Source organism: Callospermophilus lateralis, chromosome 10 (genome assembly GCF_048772815.1).
Source record: "Callospermophilus lateralis isolate mCalLat2 chromosome 10, mCalLat2.hap1, whole genome shotgun sequence".
NCBI lineage: Eukaryota > Metazoa > Chordata > Mammalia > Rodentia > Sciuridae > Callospermophilus > Callospermophilus lateralis.
This window is the reverse complement of record NC_135314.1, coordinates 48380296-48403995: the sequence shown is the minus strand read 5'-3', so window position 1 is coordinate 48403995 and position 23700 is coordinate 48380296. Positions and strand designations below refer to the sequence as shown.

Genomic DNA, 23700 nt, shown 5'->3' with positions numbered 1-23700 from the left:
CACTTGATTCCTGTTGAAGGGTGAGGCAACTCGGTGTTTTGGAGACTGTGCAGTTTATGCAGGACGCTGCTGTGCTTGTCAGACTGTGTTCGGGGTGGGGGGGGGATGGAAGAAATGCACTAAGGCTGGAGGCATTGTATTAAAGGCTGCAAACAGCTTTTTCTTATAAATGAGAAGCTTCTGTGAAAGTCACAGGTAACAGTGGAAAGTGCTAGATATAACATATTTCTTCCTTTCCTTTAACAAGCGAATGCTCTCCATCTACCCTGTGACTGGCACTGTGTTAGGTGCTGAGATAGTGAGGAAGATTCAAAGTTTCTACCCTTGAGGCGTTCATAGTTCATCTGTAGAGACAGATGTAAAAGCAAGCAGTTGTAATGAAGTATGCTGAGTTTTTGCCTAACCTGTGGAAAGGGAGTCTGAAGAAGGAGTGATTAATTTTATTGTAGGGAAGACTTGAGAGGGAGTCCTGGGCAGTGGAGGAAGGCAGAGGTGGTGTGTTTCAAGCAGAAGGAATATCAGAAGCCAGGATTCTAAAGTATGGGGTAGCAAACTCTCTGTGAGGGCTTGTTAGTAAATATTTTAGGCTTTTCAGGCTTTGTTGGAAGTACTCACCTCTGTTGTGGCACGAAAGCAGCTGTAGGTAGTATATGAATGAATGGGCATGGCTGTGTTCTAATAAAACTTTATTAAAAAATTATCAGCCACAGCTGTAATTCATGGACTCCTGACCTTGGAAAAGGCATCTGGAAAAGGAATCTTTTCCAGAGAATCCTAAAAAGGAATCTTATCCCAGAGAGCCAGGGAAGATAGAAGAAGCAAGGCAGGAAAACAGCTAAGATGTAAAATGCCAATAGAGATGGAATTTTTGTAGCAAGGAAGGAAGAATCTTTGGTGAGCCTCTGATCTGATTGTTGTTAACCCTTTCAAGTATTAGGAGTACTTTGCATCTGCTGTCCCTGTGCCTGGAATGCTCTTCTTTGATATATCTCCAATAGCTTCCTGTTCTTTATTCAGGTCTCTGTGATTCATTTTCTCAACATTCTTCACAATAGCACATTCATCTCTTAGCTTTTTTTCTATTGTTTTAATGTTCAGTACTTATACTAAAATGCTATTAATATTTAATTCTTTATCACTTGTCTTTCTGTCTTTCCTAAGAGACTATAAGTTTTGTGTTTCTTTCTCTGTTAGATTCAGTGGTGAGATGGAGCTGATTGTGGTCTTGTGTTCTCAGCTCCAAATCCATGCTCAGTGATGTCAAATGGCAGCTTTAAATTGGCCATGATGAGAATATTTACATGGGAAGTCAGCCCCATGGACATCAGGTTTCTTCTGTTTGAGTGGGGAGCTGACTAGCACACAATTGATTGTCTACTGTACCTAGAAGAATAACCAAAATAAAGTTTAATACCTGATACATGTCAGATTTTTTGAATAAAGTATGCCATTTGTATGGGTTGATTGAGAAAATAGATATGCACTTACAGATTCTGGCTGTCTTGTAATTATTAGTGTGTTGTAGGGAGGTCCGTTGCCCTTGGATAGGTAAATGCTGCTGGAATACACCAGTTTTATTTGACTGATGGGGGAACTGAAGACTGTTGACAGAATATGGCTCTCTTTAAACCATACAGCAGATCCTGCAAGGCCACAATGATACCTCTCCAGCTTTACACACTCTGTTCTACAGGGTATCTCTTTTGGTCTGTTCACTACTGTCTCCTGTGTGAATGAGGGGCCTCAGGCCTGTTTCTCTTCTACTAAAGAACATATATTTTTATCAAATACCCATAACTCAGTATGGTTGTAATTTTGTGTGCAAAAGTCCAGATGATTTCTATTCTTTTTGAAAGTTCTTACTTCATCCTATTTTTGATTCATCTGGGACTTCAATTTGTGGTTCATAAATGTGTTCTCATCTATATCTTTTAGCTGTGATTATTCAGAAATATATTTTCTTTTTTCTTTATTTTTATTTTTTATTAGTTGCTCGAGACAATACAATGATCTTGACATATCATACATTTGATTCAAATAGGGTAGTCAAATTTTGAAATCTGTAGTACTAAAAGGCCCAGAAGCCCTTGATAAGAATCATATTTAATAGCCTCTTCAATCTCAGCTCCTTTAAGTGGACAATATAAAACCTTAATAGAGAAGGGCCCATTTGTAAATCCACAGGGACTTATTAAGGAGAAAAACAATAAAAAAAAAAACATCAAAGGACTCTACAATTCATGTTTAACATTTACAAAGAACTTTGCATTTTCAGGCTGCCTGGTAAAACATCTTTTTAATTTCCTGTCCAAAGTACAAACTAAAGGAAGAGCAAACTGCCATCTGGTTGATCCCAGAACTTTTGGGGACATCAGGATCCAGGACCTTAGAGAGGACCTTGCATTGTCACTCAAAGTGTCTCAGCCTTTGGAGATGTGCGTGTCCTTCACAGTTGCTCTGATTTTTTACTTCTCCCCCATAGCTATCTATGGCCATTGGTAGAAAATACTCTTTTCTTTAGGCAATCTGTTCTCTCTTTGAAGACAATTTACAGAAAGTTCTTTTTTATCTGCTTCCTTGTAACTTTCACCCACTGGCCCTGGTTGTATCCCTGTAGAGTCACTCAGCAAATTGGCTTCCTGCTTGTGTCGGCTCTCCAGAATGTGGAGACAGCTCTTGCATCCCCCTGAGTCCTCCCTTCTCCAGGCTGCAAATCAACTGTTCATTTAGCCATTCTTCATATGACAGTCCTTTGTACCCTCTTTTTTGGCTCTCTTTCCTCTGGGCATGTTCCAGTTTTGCCAGTGTCCTTTTTAAAGTGACTGAACAATGCTAGAGATTGGTGAAGACTATAGACTCTTCAGTTAGACCTGGTTCTGCATTTATAGCTCTGGAACCTTCCTTGGGTAAGTAATATAGCTTTTCTGAATATTAGTAATCTCATCTGTAAAATGAGAAAAGAGTCCCCCACACATTCAGTTATTATGAGTAGTAAATAAAAGTTCAGTAAAATCATTAGGAGTGTGCTTGGTACAAAGAAGATGGTTTTAAAATGTGATCATTGTTAGGAAAATAAGAATGGTTAATTCTTGAGCTACAGATTCCATAACAAAGTGTGCATCATTGTTATACTATTTTCCATTTTAATTTGGAGTTTACATGGAGACACTTTTGCTCAGTTTGGGTATAAATGTTGAATTATGCTGGCCCTAGCTAAATATAATTCAATTTTAGTGTCAAATTTCCTATTATCTTTTTTCTTTATAACCCTCAGATTCCAGTGACAGATGCAGGGCCAGGTGTTCCTCCTCCTCCTCCTTCTTTTTTACCTTGTTGTCCCCATCCCTCCATCTTGTGCAAGATAAGGGTTATGTTCTGCCTGTTCTTGGGAAGGAAGGGACAATGCCTAATCAGTCAGTATTAGAGAATGAGTTCTTGTGTCACCTGGATGACATTGGACAAGACACTTGCTCTGAGCCTCAGCTGGTTGATTGGTTTGTTTTTATCTTTGACATTGATAAGAGAAGGTGTTGGACTCCAAGGTTCTTTCCATTTCTAAACCCTGTTCTGTGTTCTCTAACCTAGTACTCCTCCTGAGATGTGAGCCAGTGCCTTGGGTTTCTACTGTGAGCCTAGGTAACTGCTCCAGGCATAACAAGTCAAGCCAGTGGGGAGGCCTAGAGAGCTCCCACAGGTGTCAGTTTCTCTGAGTGGCTGTGAATTCAAACTTTCTGTTGGAATTACCATATCATCCTGAAGGGATGCAGTGTTGAACAAGAGCTCTTATTTATCCTCTACTTTCATTCTTACTCAACCTTGCTGAGGGTGAAATTATTCCTCTTCTTCCTCTTCCTCTTCCTCCTCCTCCTCCTTCTTCTGGCTATAATTGCTATTTTAATAATCTTTTATTTTATAATGATGTTTAGTTTATAGAGAAGATAATTGTTTCCCTTATCAACATGTTAGAATGGCATATGTGTCAGAGTGAAGAAGCAATATTGATACATTATGATTAACTGAGCTCATGCTTTATTCAGATTTCCTTTGTTTTTACCTAAATTTCTTTTTCTGTTTTAGGATCCTATCCAGGATACCACATTATATTTAGTTATCATGTCTCCTTAGATTTCTCTTGTCTGGTGTTTTTTTTTTTTTTTTTTTTTTTTTTAATTTTTCCTTTTCTTCAACAACCTTGAGAATTTTGAGGAGTATGAGTCAAGAATTTAATTGGTATTTGTCTGGTGTTTTTATCAAAATTAGACAGAGGTTGTGGAGTTTTGGAGGATGATCACAGAGGTAAAATGCCACTCTCATTCTGTCACATCAAGGGTACATGCATTCAGCATGGTTTATGAGTACTAAAGTTAACCGTGATTACCGGTTGAAGTAGTGTTTTTCTGTCAGGTTTCCCCACTGTAAAGTTACTCCCCCTCCCCAATCCCATTCCATACTGTATTCTTTGGAAGGAAGCCATCACGGGGAGCCTGTGGAGGTTTCTTATTCATGTCACAGTCCAAGGTGTTTCTGATAGCTATTGTCTTTTCTCCACACCAGTTATTCAGGGACCCAGCATTCTTCCATTCTTTTGCTCTGACATCCCTGACGGCTTTGTCATCTTAATCCAGCCAGAGTTAAGGAAAAGAGAATGTGGAGGAGAATGTTTGCTTTTAAAAGTCTTGGCCTGAAAATGGCACACATCACTTCCACTTACATTCCATATGACACTTATTCATCTGCCAAACCTAATTGCAAGGGAGGCTAGGACATATGGTCTAGCTGGGTGCCCAGGAAAAAAGAGGAAATGGATTTGAGTGAAATGCTAGCAGTATTTGCCATCCCACTTTACAGAAGAAAAGGTAACAAACCAGTCTCTAGTAATACAGCCATCAATATATGGCTTTTAAAAAAATATGCAATGGAAGAACATAATGTTTGAATCAAGGAAAGTCATTTAAATTGAAAAAAAAAAAAACAAGCACAATCAAAAACTTATTCCATTGACTGTATTTAATGAATTTCACTGTTGCTCTGTGAACACTGGTTAAGAACAGATACTTTCATGTCAGCCTTTGAATACTTCTGCTCTATATTCTACCTGTTCTAGACTCTGCATTGTTCTCAGAGTCTGCTCTGTCTTTCTGTCTTGAATGCTCCCCCCCGCCCCCCCACCCCGCCCACACCCAGGAAAAGCCAACTCATTCCTTAATTCCTCAAGTGACAGGTGAGGTATCTTAGCTTAAGTCCCTGCTCCTAAGGACTATCAGGACACTCTGCTTCCCTCTCTCATCTAGCATCAGTCCCCATGCTAGTACTACTAGTGTTAGCTATGTTTTGTTCTTTTGACTGAGTGCTCCCTGGGGATTCCATAGGTTTTTACAGGTCCCTGGGCAGAATCGGACAAATAATATGTGTGTTTGTTGAAAGTACCAAGGGTGCAGGATGCTAGACATGCTAAAAAGTCATTTCATGGTTTTAATTCCTTTTTGAAAAAAATAGCCAAACATGTCATTTTCCCATCTATTTTAGAAGAGGTTTTAAGTTATGTTGTCGGCTTTTGTGGAGGAGGGGATCTTGGGCTTAATCTGGGAAGAGTAGTAGAGCCTGACAGATGGGAATGAGGTACTTACTGGCCCATCAAGTGGGCAGTGTAACTTTGAGTGACCTGTCTGAGGTTCTAGGTGTTTGTTCAAAAGATGGCCAGGTCTCCCTGTGAAACTTCAAGAAGTTCATTTTTGCAGATCATCACATAGTTACAACTCAAGTTACTGGGCTTGTTCTGGCGTTGATCTCAGCACTGGGGGTTGGTATAAAAGTCTGGTGCTCATTATCCTGAATAGGAGTTACCAACCTGAATTCCCAGAGTCCCAATAGGGGGATAGCTTCACCATGACAAAAGAAGTGTTTAATTACAGGTAAAGAAAGAGGAGCCTGAAGAAAACAAACATTCATTTGCAGGCTTTAATGACTAAGCTGCCATGCCATTCATTACCAACAAAAACATGACTTCTTCATGACTTAAGAGGTGGTTGCCCTTTTCCTTCTTTCTGCCACTTTCTATCCTCTATTCTCAGTCCACTGTTACTGGAGAGGCTTTACAAGCTCAATCAGCATTTTACTAAAACAGAAACCAGGAGACATGAGGTCTTCTCTGTGTGATCTCTTCATTTTACCTGCATTGCTTCTGTGTTTTTTATAGTTGAAATGTCAGACCTTAATTAGAATTCATATTTTTATATGGTCTCATACTATCACATTGTTATTCATTTGAAGTTCTCAAAGATTAAAATTAGGGTACAATTTTTTTTTTCATTATATAGATGCAAACCCTGAGACCAGGTATTCTGTGACTTTCTCATGACCCCAAAGGCAATTGGAATTCAGATTTGGGTCTTCTGACTCCAAATTTGGGGCTGAGTATCTTACATCTGAAACTGCTGGTCAGCCAGGGAGCTTCATGCAAAGGCTCCCCTCAAGTTGTTTGTTGTGAGGTTAGCTCCCTGTGTGTTTCTCTGACATGGCCTGTTGTGTAGGATTAGGTGAGCCTGTGGAAGAAAAATCATTACTGAAGGTCTGTAACCACTCAGGGCAGAGGATCCAAACATACTCAAAGTGAATAGAGACCCAAAAAGGGACCTAAAGATCATTTAATTTAACTTCTGGATTTCATTCATAAGGAAAATGAAGTACACAAATTACAAATTGAATTTACTTAATTCAAAAAGATCATGGATAGCTATTGTTTAGAATGCCTAGTTTCCAGTTCAGTTCTTTTTTCATTAACCTTCTTCCTCATTCACAATTTTCTTTTCACTTCTCTTGCTTCATAGAATTGCTTGGAAGAAGACGTGATGATATTGGCATGCTCAATTTGGGCCAATGAAATGGTGGTTCAAAACTCCTCTCATAGACATATTATATCCACAGAGCTAAACATATCCAGTCCTTAACTACAATCCCTTTTAGACCTAAATGTGAATAAATGTATTCTGTTTAATACACACTGCCCAGCATTTTGCCTGAAAGGGGGAAACAAAAAAGACATTCATGGTAAATATGGTTTGAATAAATGGCAAAGATGAAGTTGACAGGCATGAATTCAGTGATTGTCCTTCTGAGGTTATTATATCGCTATGTCAGCTTTCACATGATCTCCATCTTGCCTCAGTTTTTTATCACCAGAAGCAGCATTTTTCTTTTTCTCCTCATTTTATGAAATAATTAGAGCTATAAATGCACTAGAATAATTTTCACCCAACACCAGAAACCAAAAGATGGTGACTCTGTGGAAACTAGATTGTTGCTGGCAGCCAACATCACAATGAGAAAGCTTTAAATACTTATATTTAGCTGATGAACAAATATCCAAATGTGGTATACAAAAGCCAGTTTGATGATAGTTATGTGTAGGGAGTTTTAAAAGTGAAGATATTTGGTTTGAAATTTTTAAAGAAATATGCAGGATTTTATTTATTTAGTTTGGGTACTGGAAAACGACTTTTGCAGAACTGGGGCTCTTCCTTGGTGAAGTGTTTAGTTAAGGTGAAATCTGTGTCCCCTCATGCTTTCCAATGACCTCTCATGGTCATGGGGGGTTTGCTGGTACCAATAATTCTCGTTTAAGATATTATTTTTTCTGGCTTAATTAGATCAGAATATCAAAACCCAGGAATTTCTGATGGATATTTGACAGACAACAGAAATAGAAGTCTTACACTGCCTGATCATGGCTGCTGGAAGCTTCTGAGGAATTACAGTAGCATTTTGGCTTAAAAAATGATTCTAGAACAGGACCATAAACTTGGTAGTATCTTGTAAGCATACACCAGCTGCAGAAGAGAGGGGAAATAATTCACTTATTAGTGTGTCTCTGTATTTTTCTAATCATAATTAACATTTATTTATTTACATTCAATACTGATGCAAAGTATTTTGGTTCTGCTTCTAGAAGTATAGATATGTTACTGAAATGCCCCCCTTACAAATACTAATTTCAGTTTATACCATTGGCATTCATGCATTTACTTACATAATGTGTTTTACAAATTTGCAATTGTGCATTTTATAACCAAAATAAAAATTTGAATAATTATTTCATTTTTGTTTTGCAGAACCCCAGCTGAAAGGAATTGTGACAAGGTTATTCAGCCAGCAGGGATATTTCCTGCAGATGCACCCAGATGGTACCATTGACGGGACCAAGGACGAAAACAGTGACTACAGTAAGGAACATTAGCTTCTCGAAATATGATTGCAAATCAAATGCATAACCCAGAGTATCTTATATTTAAAACATGGCCAGTCTCCCTTTTGAACTATTTAACTATTAGTGAGCTAGTGTCTTTCCATTTATCCTTCTAGCCATGGATTCTCTACACCAAAGAGAAAGTGTGGGAGAGAAGTTATGTACTCATTGAGGAGATAGAAGGCTTGAAGGTGTTCCATCTGATCAATAGATGAAAATTTCTTCCAATTGCAGAGATTTTCATCAGCGTAATGATAAGTACTCATAGGAACAGTTCAGATATTCTAGCACAAGATGGTGTTTAGGTCCTGGAATCAAATAGTGAATATAAGTTATAATTTTTAGAATATAATTTAAATAAATAATATGTATTTATATATTATTGTTTTTTCAACAGTATATACAATAGTAATAAGATGATAAAGATTGGTATATCTGACATGGAATTTTAAAAATAATTTTTGAGCCTGGTGTGGTGGTGCATGCTTCTAATCCCAGTGCCTCTAATCCCTGTGTCACTCATGTTAATTCTGAGATATCCCTACTTCACAATAAACAAATGAGGCAGAAGGATCACAAGTTCAAAGCCAGCTTCACCAACTTAGCAAGGCCCTAAGCAACTCAGGGAGACCCTGTCTCTATATAAAATACAAAGAAGGGCTGGGAATGTGGCTCAGTGGATAAGCGCCTAAGTTCAATCCCTGGTATACTCCCAAAGAAAAAAATTGAAATAAAAGTGCCAAGTATTAATATACTGATAATAAAACCCCTAGAAATAGTTTTTAAGTAGTTTAACTTTACAGTTGAGAAATCAAAGTATGACAGTGTGTTTGCATTTTAGAAAAAAATTCAAATACAGGCTTGAGTCAAGGATAATATTTCTCATATATTTCAACTTCTTCATAATCATATACAGATACCTCTGGGTAAATTCATATTACTCTAAACTTATTATGGATGCTGTATTTTTCTTAAGTTTATTTATATTAACTTTTAGATCTTTAGTGTTGGACACATAGTAAGTATTCATTAATATCTGTGCAGTAGAGTTGGACTCTGAGGGATGTGATTTTGAGGTCAAACTGAAAATATAAAAAACCTTCTCAGCCAATGTAGGAAAACTGATGTTTCACAATGATATAGCCTCTAAATTAATCATAAAGATTTGAGGAATGATTCAAAGTCCTTAAAGTGTCAGGATACTCTCATTCACCCCTTCTGAATTTTCTTTGTTTGCTTAATATTGCACATTACAAAATATGAATTACAATAAAGAAAAGATCTTATTATGAAGAATTTCAATGCAGTTTTCTTGCTCTCAGTTTTCAGCAAAGTAGTTGATTAGCTTATTGTGTTTTGCATTGTTAGTTTGTGTTTATGTGAATGAATTCTTTAAATGTTTCAAGTTTTGAATTCAGTATAGAAAAATAAGGGTATTCTTCTCTCCATGTAAGATTGGCATCTACTGCATCTGTACTTGAATGTTTAGGGAGGATGTAGGGAGGATTCAAGTATAAAGGAATCAACCCACAGCTTAGTTGTGTCACCCATGTTAATTCTGAGATATCCCTACTTCACAGTTTCCTTCTAAACAAATGAGGTGACAGGAAATGATAATTATGTCAATATTCTCTGTCTGCATCATCCTCCCAGATCTTAAAAAATTGAAAGATTATAAATTGGTGAAGATAGATTTAATCCAGAAGTAGACTAATTGCCATACTCAGTTCCATAGGATGCTACCTTACCCCACCAGCCGTCCTACAGGTGCCTGGTACTTACCAGGTGGCAGGTGCAGAAGGGTTGGGGCACAGGTAAGGGATCAAATGCATTCAAGTTATTCCTTCACTGTTTCTAGAAAAACAATTGAAGGTGTTTGCTGTACTAATGCTGTGTCAACCACCATTGTAAAATCCATGCCAATATGCCTACTTATACATACATACATTTATATACATATGCTTTTGTATATATGTATATGTATGTATATATTTGTGTGTGTGTATATATATTAAATTAATGACTGACACGTATGTACCCTCCACATACCATACTGAAGATGATGGATGATGCCTTTCGTCACTGCTTTTAGAAAGTGTCTGAACTCAAAAATTTAAACCAATTTTTTATTGTGATGAACTTTTGCATACACTTTTTGATAAATTGTTCTTAAAAACAGTTTACATGTAAAAAATAAAAGGAATAATGTATATTTAATTTGGATACACATCACCAATTTAAAATTAATTAAAAATTTCAATACATTTGAACTCCATGTATATATATTGGTACAATGTGTACTTACATCTTTTATAATATTGTTATATATACTTTTAAACTTTTTATAAGTGAGAACATTGTCATATATATCTTTTATGTACTTCAGCCTTAATATTATAGTGTGAGGTCTGTATAGGTAATATACTTTATCTACTTTATTTTTGTAAACTATTTCACCATATGCATATATCTAAATATAGGTATCCATTCTTCTTTGACCAATATTTTAAATTTCTATTTTAAGACAATTAAAAACAGGCCACCAAGATCTTTCTTTCATCTCTCTTTCAAAAATGACACACATCTCACCTTGGCACTATGTGTTCTGATATTCCCCTCAACAGTGTTAGTCATCTTTCCATTACTGTAATAAATACCTGTAAAAATCCACTTAAAAAGAAGAAAGATTTATTTTGGTTCACAGTTTTGAAGATGTCAGACTATGACTGTTTACTCTATTCCTTTGGGTCTGTGGTGGTACAATACACTTTGGTGGGAGCATGTTGCGGAGGAGATCTCCTTACCACATGGTTGGGATGTGTAAGAGAGCAAGGAAGGGCCAGGTTCCCACAATCCCCTTCCAGCACATGCTCCCAAATGACTGAAAGACCCTCCCAACTAGGCCTCAAGCCTTTAACATGTTGGCCCTTGGGGGACATTCCAGATCCAAACTATGGCACTCATGTTACTTCTTTGCATCACTGCTGAGAGCACTAGACATATATGTTATTGTTATTTATTTGTTTATTTTTGTCCCAAGAACATGCAAGTTCCACAAGAGGAGAGATTTCGATTTGATCTTTCATGTGTATTTAGAATGACCGCTTCTACTCAGTAGGAGTGAAATGGATGAATTAATGAATGACTGTCTTCCCATGAATATGTGAAAAAATTTTTTCTAGGTTATTGGCTAAATACTTTTCCCCACCCACATGCTTTGCAGCTGTTTCTTTCAAAATCATTTTAGATTTTAGAAAAATGACAAAGTAATATAGCAAGTTCCTTTACATACTCTCCACCCAGCTTCCTGTAATGTCAACACGTCGTATAACAAGACAGTTATCAAAACCAGGAAATGAACACTGTTAAATGCTATAGCCATTTCTTGAGCTATAACCTTCATTCAGATTTCACCTTTTCAAGTGTACTGTATTCTGACCCCTCTCCCACAGATTTGATAAAAAACTTCAGATGAAAATAACTTTTATATATACTTTTCCTGAGTGAAGATCAGGGGTAAAAAATATCAGAGTGATATTTAAATCCTACTCATGTTTTTTTAATAGAAAAATTATAAGCCTCTAAGTTGTTAAAATGCCTTTTCTTTCTCTACTTTGTGTGGGTGGAGAGTAAAAGCAGTTGATTGTTTGAAAAAAAAAATCTTGTTACTATGAGCATCTGTCAGAAATGTGTTGTTTGGTTCACCAGATATCATTAGGTCCAACTAACTTTACCATGGTATCTTGCACAGAATTGATAAAGGCACCTGCTCTTTTGTTCATGAAGAAAAGACTAATTGCATGTAATTGAGTACAAACACAAATGGGTTTGTCAGCAGTAACAGATAAAAATCTCTACAAATGTAATGATAACAAAAAAAAAAATTGCAGAACTGTGTCGAAACCCTGGTACAAAAAAGACATTTGCAGTTTGGAGGGTATTAATAGGAATATTTTACATAAAATTGAAAAGCTAATTATTCTGCTCCACAAGCTACCAAAGAAGAGACATTTGAAGAGGTTAAAAATGCTAGGAAGACAACAATGAAGATATTTTAACCAAATGTATTGTTCTCCTCATCTGAACAAAGATTGCTAAGAGCCCTTTGACTGTGGAGGGGCTGCCTGATGAGTTAATGCTGTGGTTAAACTGGGGAGAGGTTTTCAAGAAAGCCCCTGGGGCATGGAGGGAGACGCCCGTGGTGGCTGGAAGAGTCTCAGAGTTCAGTGACTTTTTAATTTTTTAATTCATTTTTTTGTGGCTGTAGATGGATAGTACACCTTTTTTTTATTTTTTATTTTTATTTTTTTGTTTATTTTTATGTGGTGCTGAAGATCAAACCCAGTACCTCCCATGTGCCAGGCAAATGCTTTACCTCTGAGCCACAACCCCACCGTCAGCGTTGAGAGACATTTAAAGTCCCCTCCAGTTATGAGGAATTTCTTTTGAAACACATATTGAATAGGTAAGATAAGTGTATGTGACAGCCAGGTGCTGGCTTGGCAATCTCACAAAATCAGACAAGGCCACTGTGAAATGTGGATCAAGAAAAAAAAGCAAAACCACTCAGGAATCACGTGGTCAGAACTACAACATGACCCAAGTCTTTCTCTTTCGTGGGCTATGTGAGTGGCCACTGGTGCTTTACCTGGCTTTCCCCTTGCTGTTTTTCTTGCCTTCTAGATAAGATTATCAAAATACCCAACCACAGAATCACATTTACCTTTTCAGAACACCAGACTGGAGCGAAAGCACAGTTCTCCGAGCTCTCCCTCAATCACCAAACACACCCAAAGCCTCTGAGTCTTCTTTCATCCTCTTGCTGAGATGCTCCTGCTTTTGCCATGATGTATGGTGCAGAGTAGATAATCTTGTTACAGAGTAGATAAACCCAATTTGGTCAATCACAGTTTTGTTTTTGGCTAGAAGGTTTGACACAGTCAAAAATACTTTTCTTTCTTGAACCCCTTCTACCACCTGGCCACATTTTTGGTATGTTTTTGAACATATTCTGTGCATTTGTCACTTTATAAAAATTGTTTCTCTCTCTCTCCCCTCCCCCCATCTCTCTGTCACTCTTTCTCTTGTTTGTTATCTTTTTAACTATAATGGATCTGCAAGGTTTTCCATATTGATACATATATAATGGAATCATTTAAGAACCTAATTTGCTATTGATGCAGATTAAAATTCTTCCTAATAGTTTAAAAATGCAAACAGTGCTGTAAACCATGTCTTTGCACGGAAGTAATTTTTCATATGTGCAAATGTATTTACAGAATGGATGCTTAGCAGAACTGCTAGGTCAAGAATATATGCCTTTGTTACTTTGAAAGATACCATCTAATTGCTTTTCATTACATGAATGTACACTGAGAATGTCTGTTTCCTTATCTTCTAGTCAACATGGTGCTACAAAATTTGGAGTTTGATGATACCTTAAGACAAAAATTTTGAATTTTTCTCATTGTTAGTTTGAACGCTTGTTTACATACGAGCCATCTGCACTTCTTTTTCTATGATATGGCTGTTTATATTTGATTCTATAAAATGTTTGTTTTATCATTTGTAGTAAATCTGTATGTAAAAAATTTGCTCTATGCTATGAGATGTATATTTTGGTTCATTTTGTTGTCTTTGATGGATTTTTTTTTTTTTGTGAGTGTGCCATGTTTCATTGCATTCTATTGTAAATATGCTTCTATCTTCTTAATTTTTCTTTCCTATTTAAAAAGACTGCTAGTTCCAAGATGAATTCTCCAGTTTTGCTTTGCTAATATATTCTCTCATTTTTATACTTAATACTGAATTGATCTGGAATTTATTTCTTGGGATCTTTTGATTTGATTCTAGACCTCTAATGGTTTATGTTCCTATAAATTGCAAATACGAATACAAGTATAAATATATTAAATTTCTATGAAGTCAGTATAAAGGAACATACTTAAAAATAGTCTCTAATTTTCAGAAATTCAATTGTAAATGTAAAAATCTAGTCATCTAGTTATGTTTTCTATACAATACCAAACATATGATGTTTTGATACAGCAGTCACAAGTATATAGACATAGTCAAAGCTAGCAGAATCTAGTATTGCTAAACTTTGAACAGAAACACCATCCAAATAATTAGTTGGAAAAATTATCAAGGAAATTTTGTATTTCTTACTACAGCAGAATACAGATACTGCCCAAAATTATAAAGAAGTTCTTTGTCCTTAACAGGGTGTCTCTCTGGCCAAGAAATTCATTTCTTTCACGTACTCAAGCATATGTGTTATAGTATGCTTGGGAAAGTGAGGGAAATGATATCCTATCATTAGGTATGCTGTTCCATACCTAATGATAGGATATTATTTTTTTTCTTGTGTCATCTGTATTTTAATAATATATCATGAATTTGTACGTGTGAACTCATACTCTATTTGGATAGAAAAAAAGAAACACATATGTTATCCTGCTGATTTTCTTTAAGCAAGGTTATAATCTTGAGCAACAGTTTGATACAGGTGTTGATACTCACAGAGTCGCATGTCTTCTGAAGAGCACAGTTGATCTTCAGCTTTCACTTATGAATTAATCTATTTCATTTGATTTTTATAAATAAAGGTAAAATGTACTTTTATGTCAAAATTCAGAAGGTGTCTCAGGTAGTTGTCAGAAATCTATGTTTTTGTTGATTTTTACTTCTAAAGATAGTGCCTCCAAGTAATATTTGTGCAAAGCTTAAACAAGAACCAATCATTTCCTTCAATAGTTTACCCCCTGTTACAAATCATAACGGAATAAATTGCTCATAATTTTTAAATCTTGGTTTATCACTTTCTTCTTAGTTTCAAATTTCATTTTGTTCTTAAGACTTCTGCCCCACCACCCTCCTTAGACTTCTGGTCAGTAAAGCAAGATGTGAGCCATTTGAAATTATTTCCAATTTGCTCTATAACTATTTATAGGTATGTTTATAAGCAGAATACACAGTGGGTTAAGAATGTTGCAAGAGCTACATAACCAATTATATTCCTAGAAGGTGCTATGTAGTCTTTAGACCCTTTCTGACTCTATGTAGTGACTGGCACTTTGATCTTGGACAAATAACATAAACTTTCTCCAGTTTAACCAAGCTTAGATATGTACAAAGTTGGAGGAATAGAGAATCTCCAAGAGTATGATAGCCGTTTTTTCCCCCTTTACATACAAAAATAAAATGTATGCCCAGGAAAATGTATTGACCACTTCCATTTCTTTAAATACCATTTGTTCTGAAAGGTATTTCATTGTTAGATTGGGTATCTTCAGTTTCAAGTCCTGTACGTACTGTTAAGTTTGTGTGTGAAGACCCAAGGAGTCATAGACATACCTGAGAGACCAATATTTGAATCCAGAATATCAGACTTGAGATTCTGTGCCTTAACTTCTTCATTTCTTAATTCCCTCATTTGTTAAATGAAAATTATAAGAGTATTTAGATCACAAGACTGTGTAGATTAAATGCATTGATTGGTGAAAAGTGCTTAAAACAGTGCCTTGAACACAGTTATAAATGCCCTTGGTAGTTGTCAGCCTTTTCCGTAGAGTGAGAGAGCCCTTATTTGCAAGAAGCTCACAGCGCCACTCTAACAGAAGTAGAATTCTTCATGGTGGCCATCATTATATGAAAGCATTTGGAAGTATTGACATTGGAGGGTATTGAAGAATACCATATATTTTTAGGTCTTGGAGTTTTTACACATGGCAATTCCTTTTAGTTGGAATGTCTTCACCAATCTTAGGCACCTGGTAAGTGCCTTTATCCTTCAGAACCCCCCTCAACCCTTATCCCCTTCATGAAAGGCCATCTCTAGCCATCCCTCCACTGCTGTCCCCACACAAAACCCCACATAAATAACGCACTTTCCGCCACTGTACTTGAACCCTAGGCATTCATTTACAGCTTCACAAGTTGCATTCTTCTAAAGTTCCTTATTCACATTTGTGTTTTTCTGTTACTTCTTTATTCACTCTTCTTTTTCTAGTACAACAGTGGATGTTTTCCAAGATCCCAAACTGTAGTACCACAGATGTGTTTCACTTATCTGGCACCCTTTAAGGAGAAATATCCAGTGGATTTAGGCAGTGGATGCACCTGCTTGTTCCTGTTTCCCTCCTACCTGCATAGGTTCTGAAGACTGAGTTTGGGGTACCTGTGAGTCTCATTGAATATTTGCGAAAAATAAATGAACACATCACAGGAGCAGAGTGCCTCTCTTAAATATCACCAATTGTAAGACACAGTGACTGGGGCTGTGAGTCAGAGAGCCTGATTTCCACTCCAGGTCTTTCTCTAATTAGCTGTCTGATCTTTTTAAGTCATACAATCTTTGGGTGCATCGGTTTTCTACTCTGTAAAATGAGGTATTCGGAAAAGATGATCTCCAAAGTCCCTAAAAGATCTAAAATTTTGCAAGCCTACAAAGTGACAATGATTTTTGTTTGTACCTTTGAAATACTTTACAAAAAAAAGGATAAAATTATAAGATCAGATTAATCTTTTGCATCAAGTAGAAAACAGCAGTGAATTTACTTCTTGTTTCAATATATATACTGATTTGAACTACTTCTCAATACCCGTTCCACTACCTAGTCCAAGTTCTTCCCTGTTTGGATTTGAGCGGCAATTTTCTCACTGAGCTTTCCACTGAAGGCTTCCCCCATTCAGTCTGTTCTCCACACAGTGGCCAGAGTGACCCAGTTAAGGCCTAAAGTGAGATGGGTTCTCTCTGCTCAGTCGCTTTCATCACACACCATTAAGGGGAAAATCCAGATTTTATCCCATGAGCAATAAAATTTTATATAACCCCATAGAGTGTTCTTATTCTCTCTCTTCCTTCTGCTGGTTCCTTGCTGTTTTCCTCAAGCACACCAAACACATTCCTCCCTCACGGCACTGTAAAAACCTATTCTCGTCTTCTGGAATGCTCTTTCAAATATCCAATAGCCCAGTCCCTCATCTTAACACTGTACTAGAAAGTGAGATCTTCTCTGGTTAATCTATATAAATCTTAACCCCTATGATCAACAGTCTGCCTTGGCTACATGGACATTTTTTTCTCTAGAACTCTTACCGCTATCTGATATACACAATTATTTTAGTATTTCTCACCACAACTAAGGTATTTCCAGATACCACTGTTTATCTCATTCTATATTTACATGCTATTTATTTCAATAATTATGACATTCTCTAAAAGCAATATGAATTGCCTATTGTCTTAAGATCCTTGCCCCACCTTTCCTTCTGATTTCTTTAACTGGAAGAAAAGCTTTCTTCTCTGAACAAGTCGTATATCTCTTAACACATTTATGTAGTTCGATCTACATGTGTATATGACTTACTTCCTTTAGGTTTTGAGCTCCTTGAAGACACTGACTCTGCTAGATTTATTGCTGCACTGGCCTATAATAAGGACTTAATAATGTGTGAGGCTTTAATGGGTATGGAATGTAAATTAATAGTCACTGTAGTATGATCAGCCTACCATTTAAATGGAAAGGCTTAATTAGAACACAAGCTTCACCGGAGCAAGAAGCTTTGCATTTTGCACTGTTGTGTCTTCCAGTGCCTAAATAGTACTTGACACCTGTTAGATATTCATTATTTGTTGGATAAACAAATGAAAGTGAAAAATTTGGAGAACAATCCCATCAGTGAATATGGTTGTGTGGGGTTACACCTGGCTTGAAGGATTAATGCAAATTGGATCATGCTTATATTTTGTCACAAGAGTGAAATTTAAGAGCATTCAAAGAAGAAATAAGGAAGCAACTTTCTACTTTAAAAACAGGAAGAAAATTGAGTGTGCTTCATCTGTAAAAGTGAACTGTATAGTAGTAATTGTAAAACAAGACACTCCTTTTTTCCCCCCTTAAAGTCAGAGCAGGGGCTAATATTTTCTTAGAAGTTGGCTTATATATATTGTAATTCATGAAAGCATTTTAAATTTTGGAGAGAGTAAAATAAGACACTGTTAAACAGTGTTGCATATATCTTCAAAGTGATATGTGAATATATATTCATGGTGATAATTATAGAAACATCATTTTCTGAAAGTGTGTTAATGGTACATTTATCCATAAAAAAGGAACCAATGTATTATTATCATCTAAGACCTGGAATCTAAATTTAAGCTAAAATGCTGCTGGAAAAGGAAAATAAATACTCAGGTGTTTTACGAATAAAATAAAGGAGAAGATGTCTCTTGAGGTAGTGGAAAAGAGCATTAGAATTTTAATGAATTGGAGACTATTAAAAGTCCATTGAAATATATTACCTTATTTTGAGGCTCTAAGATTGGAGTTGATTTATTCAAGCAGAGTAAGTGTAACTCAGTTCTAGGCAATCTAGATCTTGAGTCCTTTTCTCTGGACAAGTTACAACTTGCCAGTTTGTATGGATTTACCCATATGCTTAATTAATGGCAGTGAAGTTTGTTTTATGTTAGTGGTTTGATCAGGTATTAAGTATGTAACCACCAAATAAATAAGGGATACATCATAAATGTGTGTTCATGTGGGATAATTTTCATGGAACACTACCATGACATATAAAAGAAAGGATTATATATTTTCAGTGAGAGAAAATAAAAAGCTTACCTATGAGCCAAGAATTGTTTTTTAACCTATGAGTTTGGAGCATATAGAAAACAACAGCTAATGTTTACTGAGTACTTTCTAAATATTTAGTATAGGTTATAAAAATTTTATAAATTTTAGTCATTTAAGTCTAATAGCATTCTAAAACAGATACTATAATCAATCTCACTTAGAATATGAGTAAACTGAGATTCATGAAAATTAAACAATTATCCCATGGGCACACAGATATTAAGTGATAGACCCAGGATTTGAACTCAGAAGGTTCAATACCAGAGTTCCTTGGTCCAGTCTGCACTGCATCCCAATTTCTCTTTTTATTTTTTGGTTCATATTTCCCAGTGCATGTTGAACATTTCCTTAAATCATACCTATGCATTCTTCTGACAACACTTTTAAAAAGTATTAAGAAGGAACTGTGGAATTATTTATAGGATATTATTAATATTCAGCTAAACATTGAACTTGAGAGAAATTTTCTTCAATGTATTTGATTTACTAACAAAAACATTTTTGAAGATAGTAAACCATTATACAATCACTTTAAAGGCCCTAAATAGTCTGGTTGCCTATTTCATATATCTTACGTGGGATACTTGGAGGCTTGAGGTGTGTTGTAGGATGTGTATGTTTGTATGTGTGTATATATATATATATATTTTTAACATATTATTCAGCAGCCTAGCTAGAGTGGTACTGAGCAGGCATCCAGCCAAACTCTAGTGAGCCTGAACTTAGTACATCTGCTTTCCCTGACATTGAGACAGAATGCAGAACACATATCCATGTCAAAATGTCTGTACATCATTGTTAAACATACTTCATAGTATCATAGTTGAATTAAAAAAAAAAAATCCCAGAGAGCTTCTCCTTGCTCCCTCCAACTTAGGTATCGGTGGAATATTGTATTTGTTGTTTCTTTAGCATGCACAATTTCCTACACTTGAGGAAGCAGTGTAGTGTTATGAACAGCCCATGGGATTTCAGAGACAATATCCAGCCATGGATATTTGTATGCATTTCTTCACGTGCACACTTGGGCTGTACAAAACATGGGAAATTAGGCTGGCACTTTGAAACTGTAGTTTCTGTAAAATGGGTATTATATTGAAGAACTTGAATTTGATAATGTCAAACTTACCCTCAGGGAAGGAAGTGCTTTGGAAGTCTGTAAACAGAAGCAATGTATGCTGGCTGGAGTGTGAGCAAGAGTCATTTCAGGGAATATGGACATCATCAGCAGAGCTCTTATGTATTGCGTAAGAAGTTGTTTGAAGTTTCAGTGCTCCTTTAGCACTATGCTGAGTTTTATCATCTTTGAGAGAATTGACCAAAGCTTAATTTAGACAAAACTCAACCTTGTTGCCCTTGGGGTTTCCCTCTGAAGGATGGAATCATATTGTCTCTTCTCCATCCTCTATACTGCTGATGATCTGAGCAGGGAAAGTCCTACATTTCCTGTGCAAAGGAAGATGGCCAAAGTTTCCAGAGCAATGGCTCCAAATGTTTTATCACATTAAAAGCACCAGGTAACTTTAAAAACTCCTGATACCCAAGTCTCACTCCAAAACAATAAAATCAGAATCTGTAAGGACAGAACCCTGGCATCAATATTCTTTACAAATGACCCAGATGATTTCAAAGAGCAGTCAAATGTAAGAACCATGACTTATTCTGTGTTGCTTCTCATACTTAGCTTGCATCAGAATCACCTTGAGGGCTGGTGAAACTACTGCTTATTGGGCTTTACCAACAGAGTTTCTAACTTAGAAGGTTGGAGGGTGAGGTATTGGATATTTCGTACCTGTAATCAGTTTCCACTTTGAGAACCACTAATCTAGAACTGTGCTGCTCAAACGTCAAATGCATAGTTATCTCCCAGAGACCTGGTTAAAATGTAAATTTTGATTCAGTAATTCTTGGATGGGCTCTGAGATTCTGCCTCTCCAAATCACTCCTGGTGATGCTGATGCTGTTCTCTTTGAGTAGCAAGGGTTGGTCCACTGATTGGTAAGGTTTGAAAAGCTTCAGCATCACCTGGGAGCTTGTTCGAACTACCCTCGACTCTTTTGAGTATGAAATTGCCTTTCAATGATGTTGCACCCTGGAATCATTTGAGGAGTTAAAAATATTGATCTTTAATCCCAGAGATTTTTACTTAATTGATATGGGTGTGACCTGAGCATTAGAATTTTTGAAAAACGCCCCAGAATATGATATACAGTGAAGTTTGTGAACCACTGAGCTAAATTACCTTTGATGTTTTCATTTCAGTTTTTAATGTTTGCATTTCAGATTTTCCTTTTTAAAGTTTTGAGATAAAGTTATACAGTAAGAAATTTATTTTGAAGTACAGTTCAGAGCATTCCATTCTTTCATTCAATGTTTTGTGGCATTTTATTGTGAAAGAAGGACCTCAAGCTAGAGGTGATAAGTCAGTGACACAAGGGGGTTCTCTTGTGCCTACAGCAGACATCACTAAATTCTCCTAGGACTCATTGCCTTTTGAAGGCTTTGTTTCTGGCACCTACAACAAAATGCTTGGGCTTTCACATATGCCTACCATATGCATGCTTCATTTTCATCCACACCAACAGACTGAAGGCCAACTCATTCTAGTTCCAGATTGCAAAAATGAATTTGATGTTACTCCTGCCTCCTATCTGTCCCTAGGGCAGAGGAGAAGGTTGGACTTTTACTTAAAATGAAACTTAATGTCACTGTGATCAGAAATGTCACCAGATTTCAGACATCAGAGATCCCTCCAAAACATGGTGCTCAGCGAAGTTTGGATTTTAAATTGAATCTTGAAGAATAGCATCAAGATAAATAAGATTTTGAGAAGTGAATTTCAGATAAGAAGGCACAAAATCACATACTGGAGAAGGCTTCTGCCATATTAGGGGAAAATGAGCTGACTAGTTTGGATATAGATTGTGGGCAAGTGTTATAGGGCCACAGTTCAAAGAGCCTTAACTGACATTTGGGAGAGTTTGAACTAGGGAAAGAAAGAATTAATATAACTTATTGAGCAATTGCAAAAACAAATCTCACCACATAATAGTCATTCCTTTAGGATCCACTTAGTATTTTTAGAATGAGGCAGGTATACATTCTTGTTTTTGTAATCAATGACAATGAAGAACCAAGTTCTAATTAAGCATATCTAAACTAACTCAAATAAGTTTACCTGTATTATTTGTGTGTCATTATAACTAAGAACAATTAATGGGTTTATATTTTCTTTGTAAGAAGTTTGTGCATGACTGAAAATTCATTTTCATGATTCCACATTTCTTTGTTATAGTCTATTTTTTAATTTTCACAACTTAACTACTTGCATTGTGTTTACTAGAATTTCTCTTTTATTTCTTATGAGTAATAATGTCTTATATCTTTTGCCACTAGAACCTCAGTTCACTTCTCAGCTTTTCTACTGGCTGACTTTATGACCCTGGAAAAGTTCTCTGTTTTGTAAATGTGAACACATAAAGCACACATGGAATTATTGTTTTCTATTTTAGACTTCAGCCACTATAAAGACAGGGGCCATGTCCTATTCACCACCACATTATAGGTATCTATCATAGTGTCTGGAATATATGCAGTCAACTAATGAATAAACCCAATAAGCTGTTGTATAAATACAGGCAACATAGTGTTTGTTGGAAGATTTGTGGAAGATACAAATCTAAAAGCTTCAAAACAGGCAAAAGTTTCATGTGGGATGCTTTTCTTTAGCCCATTGATCTTATGGACTGACACCTGTGCTGCTCACTGAATTCTTCAAGTGGGCTGTGAGACAAGTTCTCTGTAAGACAAATTGGCTGCAGAGGATGAGTGATGACAGGCATTTGCTTTCATTATCGATAGTGATGTGCTTCATTTTTCATCCTAAAGAAAAAAAAAGAATCACATTGAATTAACTTGTTAATTATGCAAGCTTTTGAACACCTCTGAAGTAATACAGTGAAGGTTATATGGTACTATTAGGATTAAAAGCCAGTGGCAAGACTTCTACCAGAGCTAGGGAAAATAGATCCAGGGGCTTTTGTCAAAGAAAGGGATCACTGTGCTGCTCATTTTCACCATGCTGAAAACCCACAATGCTCAGAAGAAAAAAATTTAGTCTCTAAATCCCTTTGCTAATCAGTTCTGTAAGTCAGCAAATTCAGGGACTGGGGACTAAATCAGTCAGTTGGGTTATTTGTCCAATTGTTTATAAAGTAGAGTATCAGACTGAAAGAACCTAGTCAACACAGCTAACCATGTTGATTTTACGTTCTTATATATTGTTTATTTTAAATGCATAGTTTAAAATGTCAACAAAAAGAGACTAAATATATTATTTTGTCCCCTCCTATGATATTTAAAAAATTTTAATTTGAATTATGGGATGATGATCACCTCTGCCTGCCCTGGCTCCCATTATGAAATCTCTAGATCTGGAGATATAATAATAACAACCAAACCAACCCCCACCACCAACAAGGGTGCTTTGTATGTTTTATAGCTTAAGACCGGGTTTGTTTTTATTTTGTTTTCTTAATTGATCTTCATAACAACTCAGTGAAGCATTTGGATCCGAGAAGTTTGAAATTGGAGATCATCAAGGCCAAAGCTGTTAAATTTTAGAACTGGTGCTTAGGACATGAAACTGTGTCCTCAGTGCCCTCATCGCACTGTTGTTTCCTTAACTTGGAAGCAACAGGGAAGGGAGAGTGACATATCTTTCCCTCAATTCTATAAAAAAAATGATGTTTTAGAGAGCTCAACCCGATGACAACAGTTATTAGGCTTCTACAGTGTAATGCTCTCTGGATGCAAAAA

General features: G+C 36.3%; 1 protein-coding gene across 1 annotated transcript in view; it reads left to right on the top strand.

Moving 5' to 3' along the window:
• Fgf12 (fibroblast growth factor 12) overlaps nt 1–23700 on the top strand; it is a 231206-nt gene that overhangs the window by 37651 nt on the left and 169855 nt on the right. The window contains exon 2 of the mRNA XM_076868197.2: nt 8109–8219. Within this exon, the coding sequence (XP_076724312.1) occupies nt 8109–8219 (111 nt within the window). The remainder of the gene's footprint in view (nt 1–8108; nt 8220–23700) is intronic.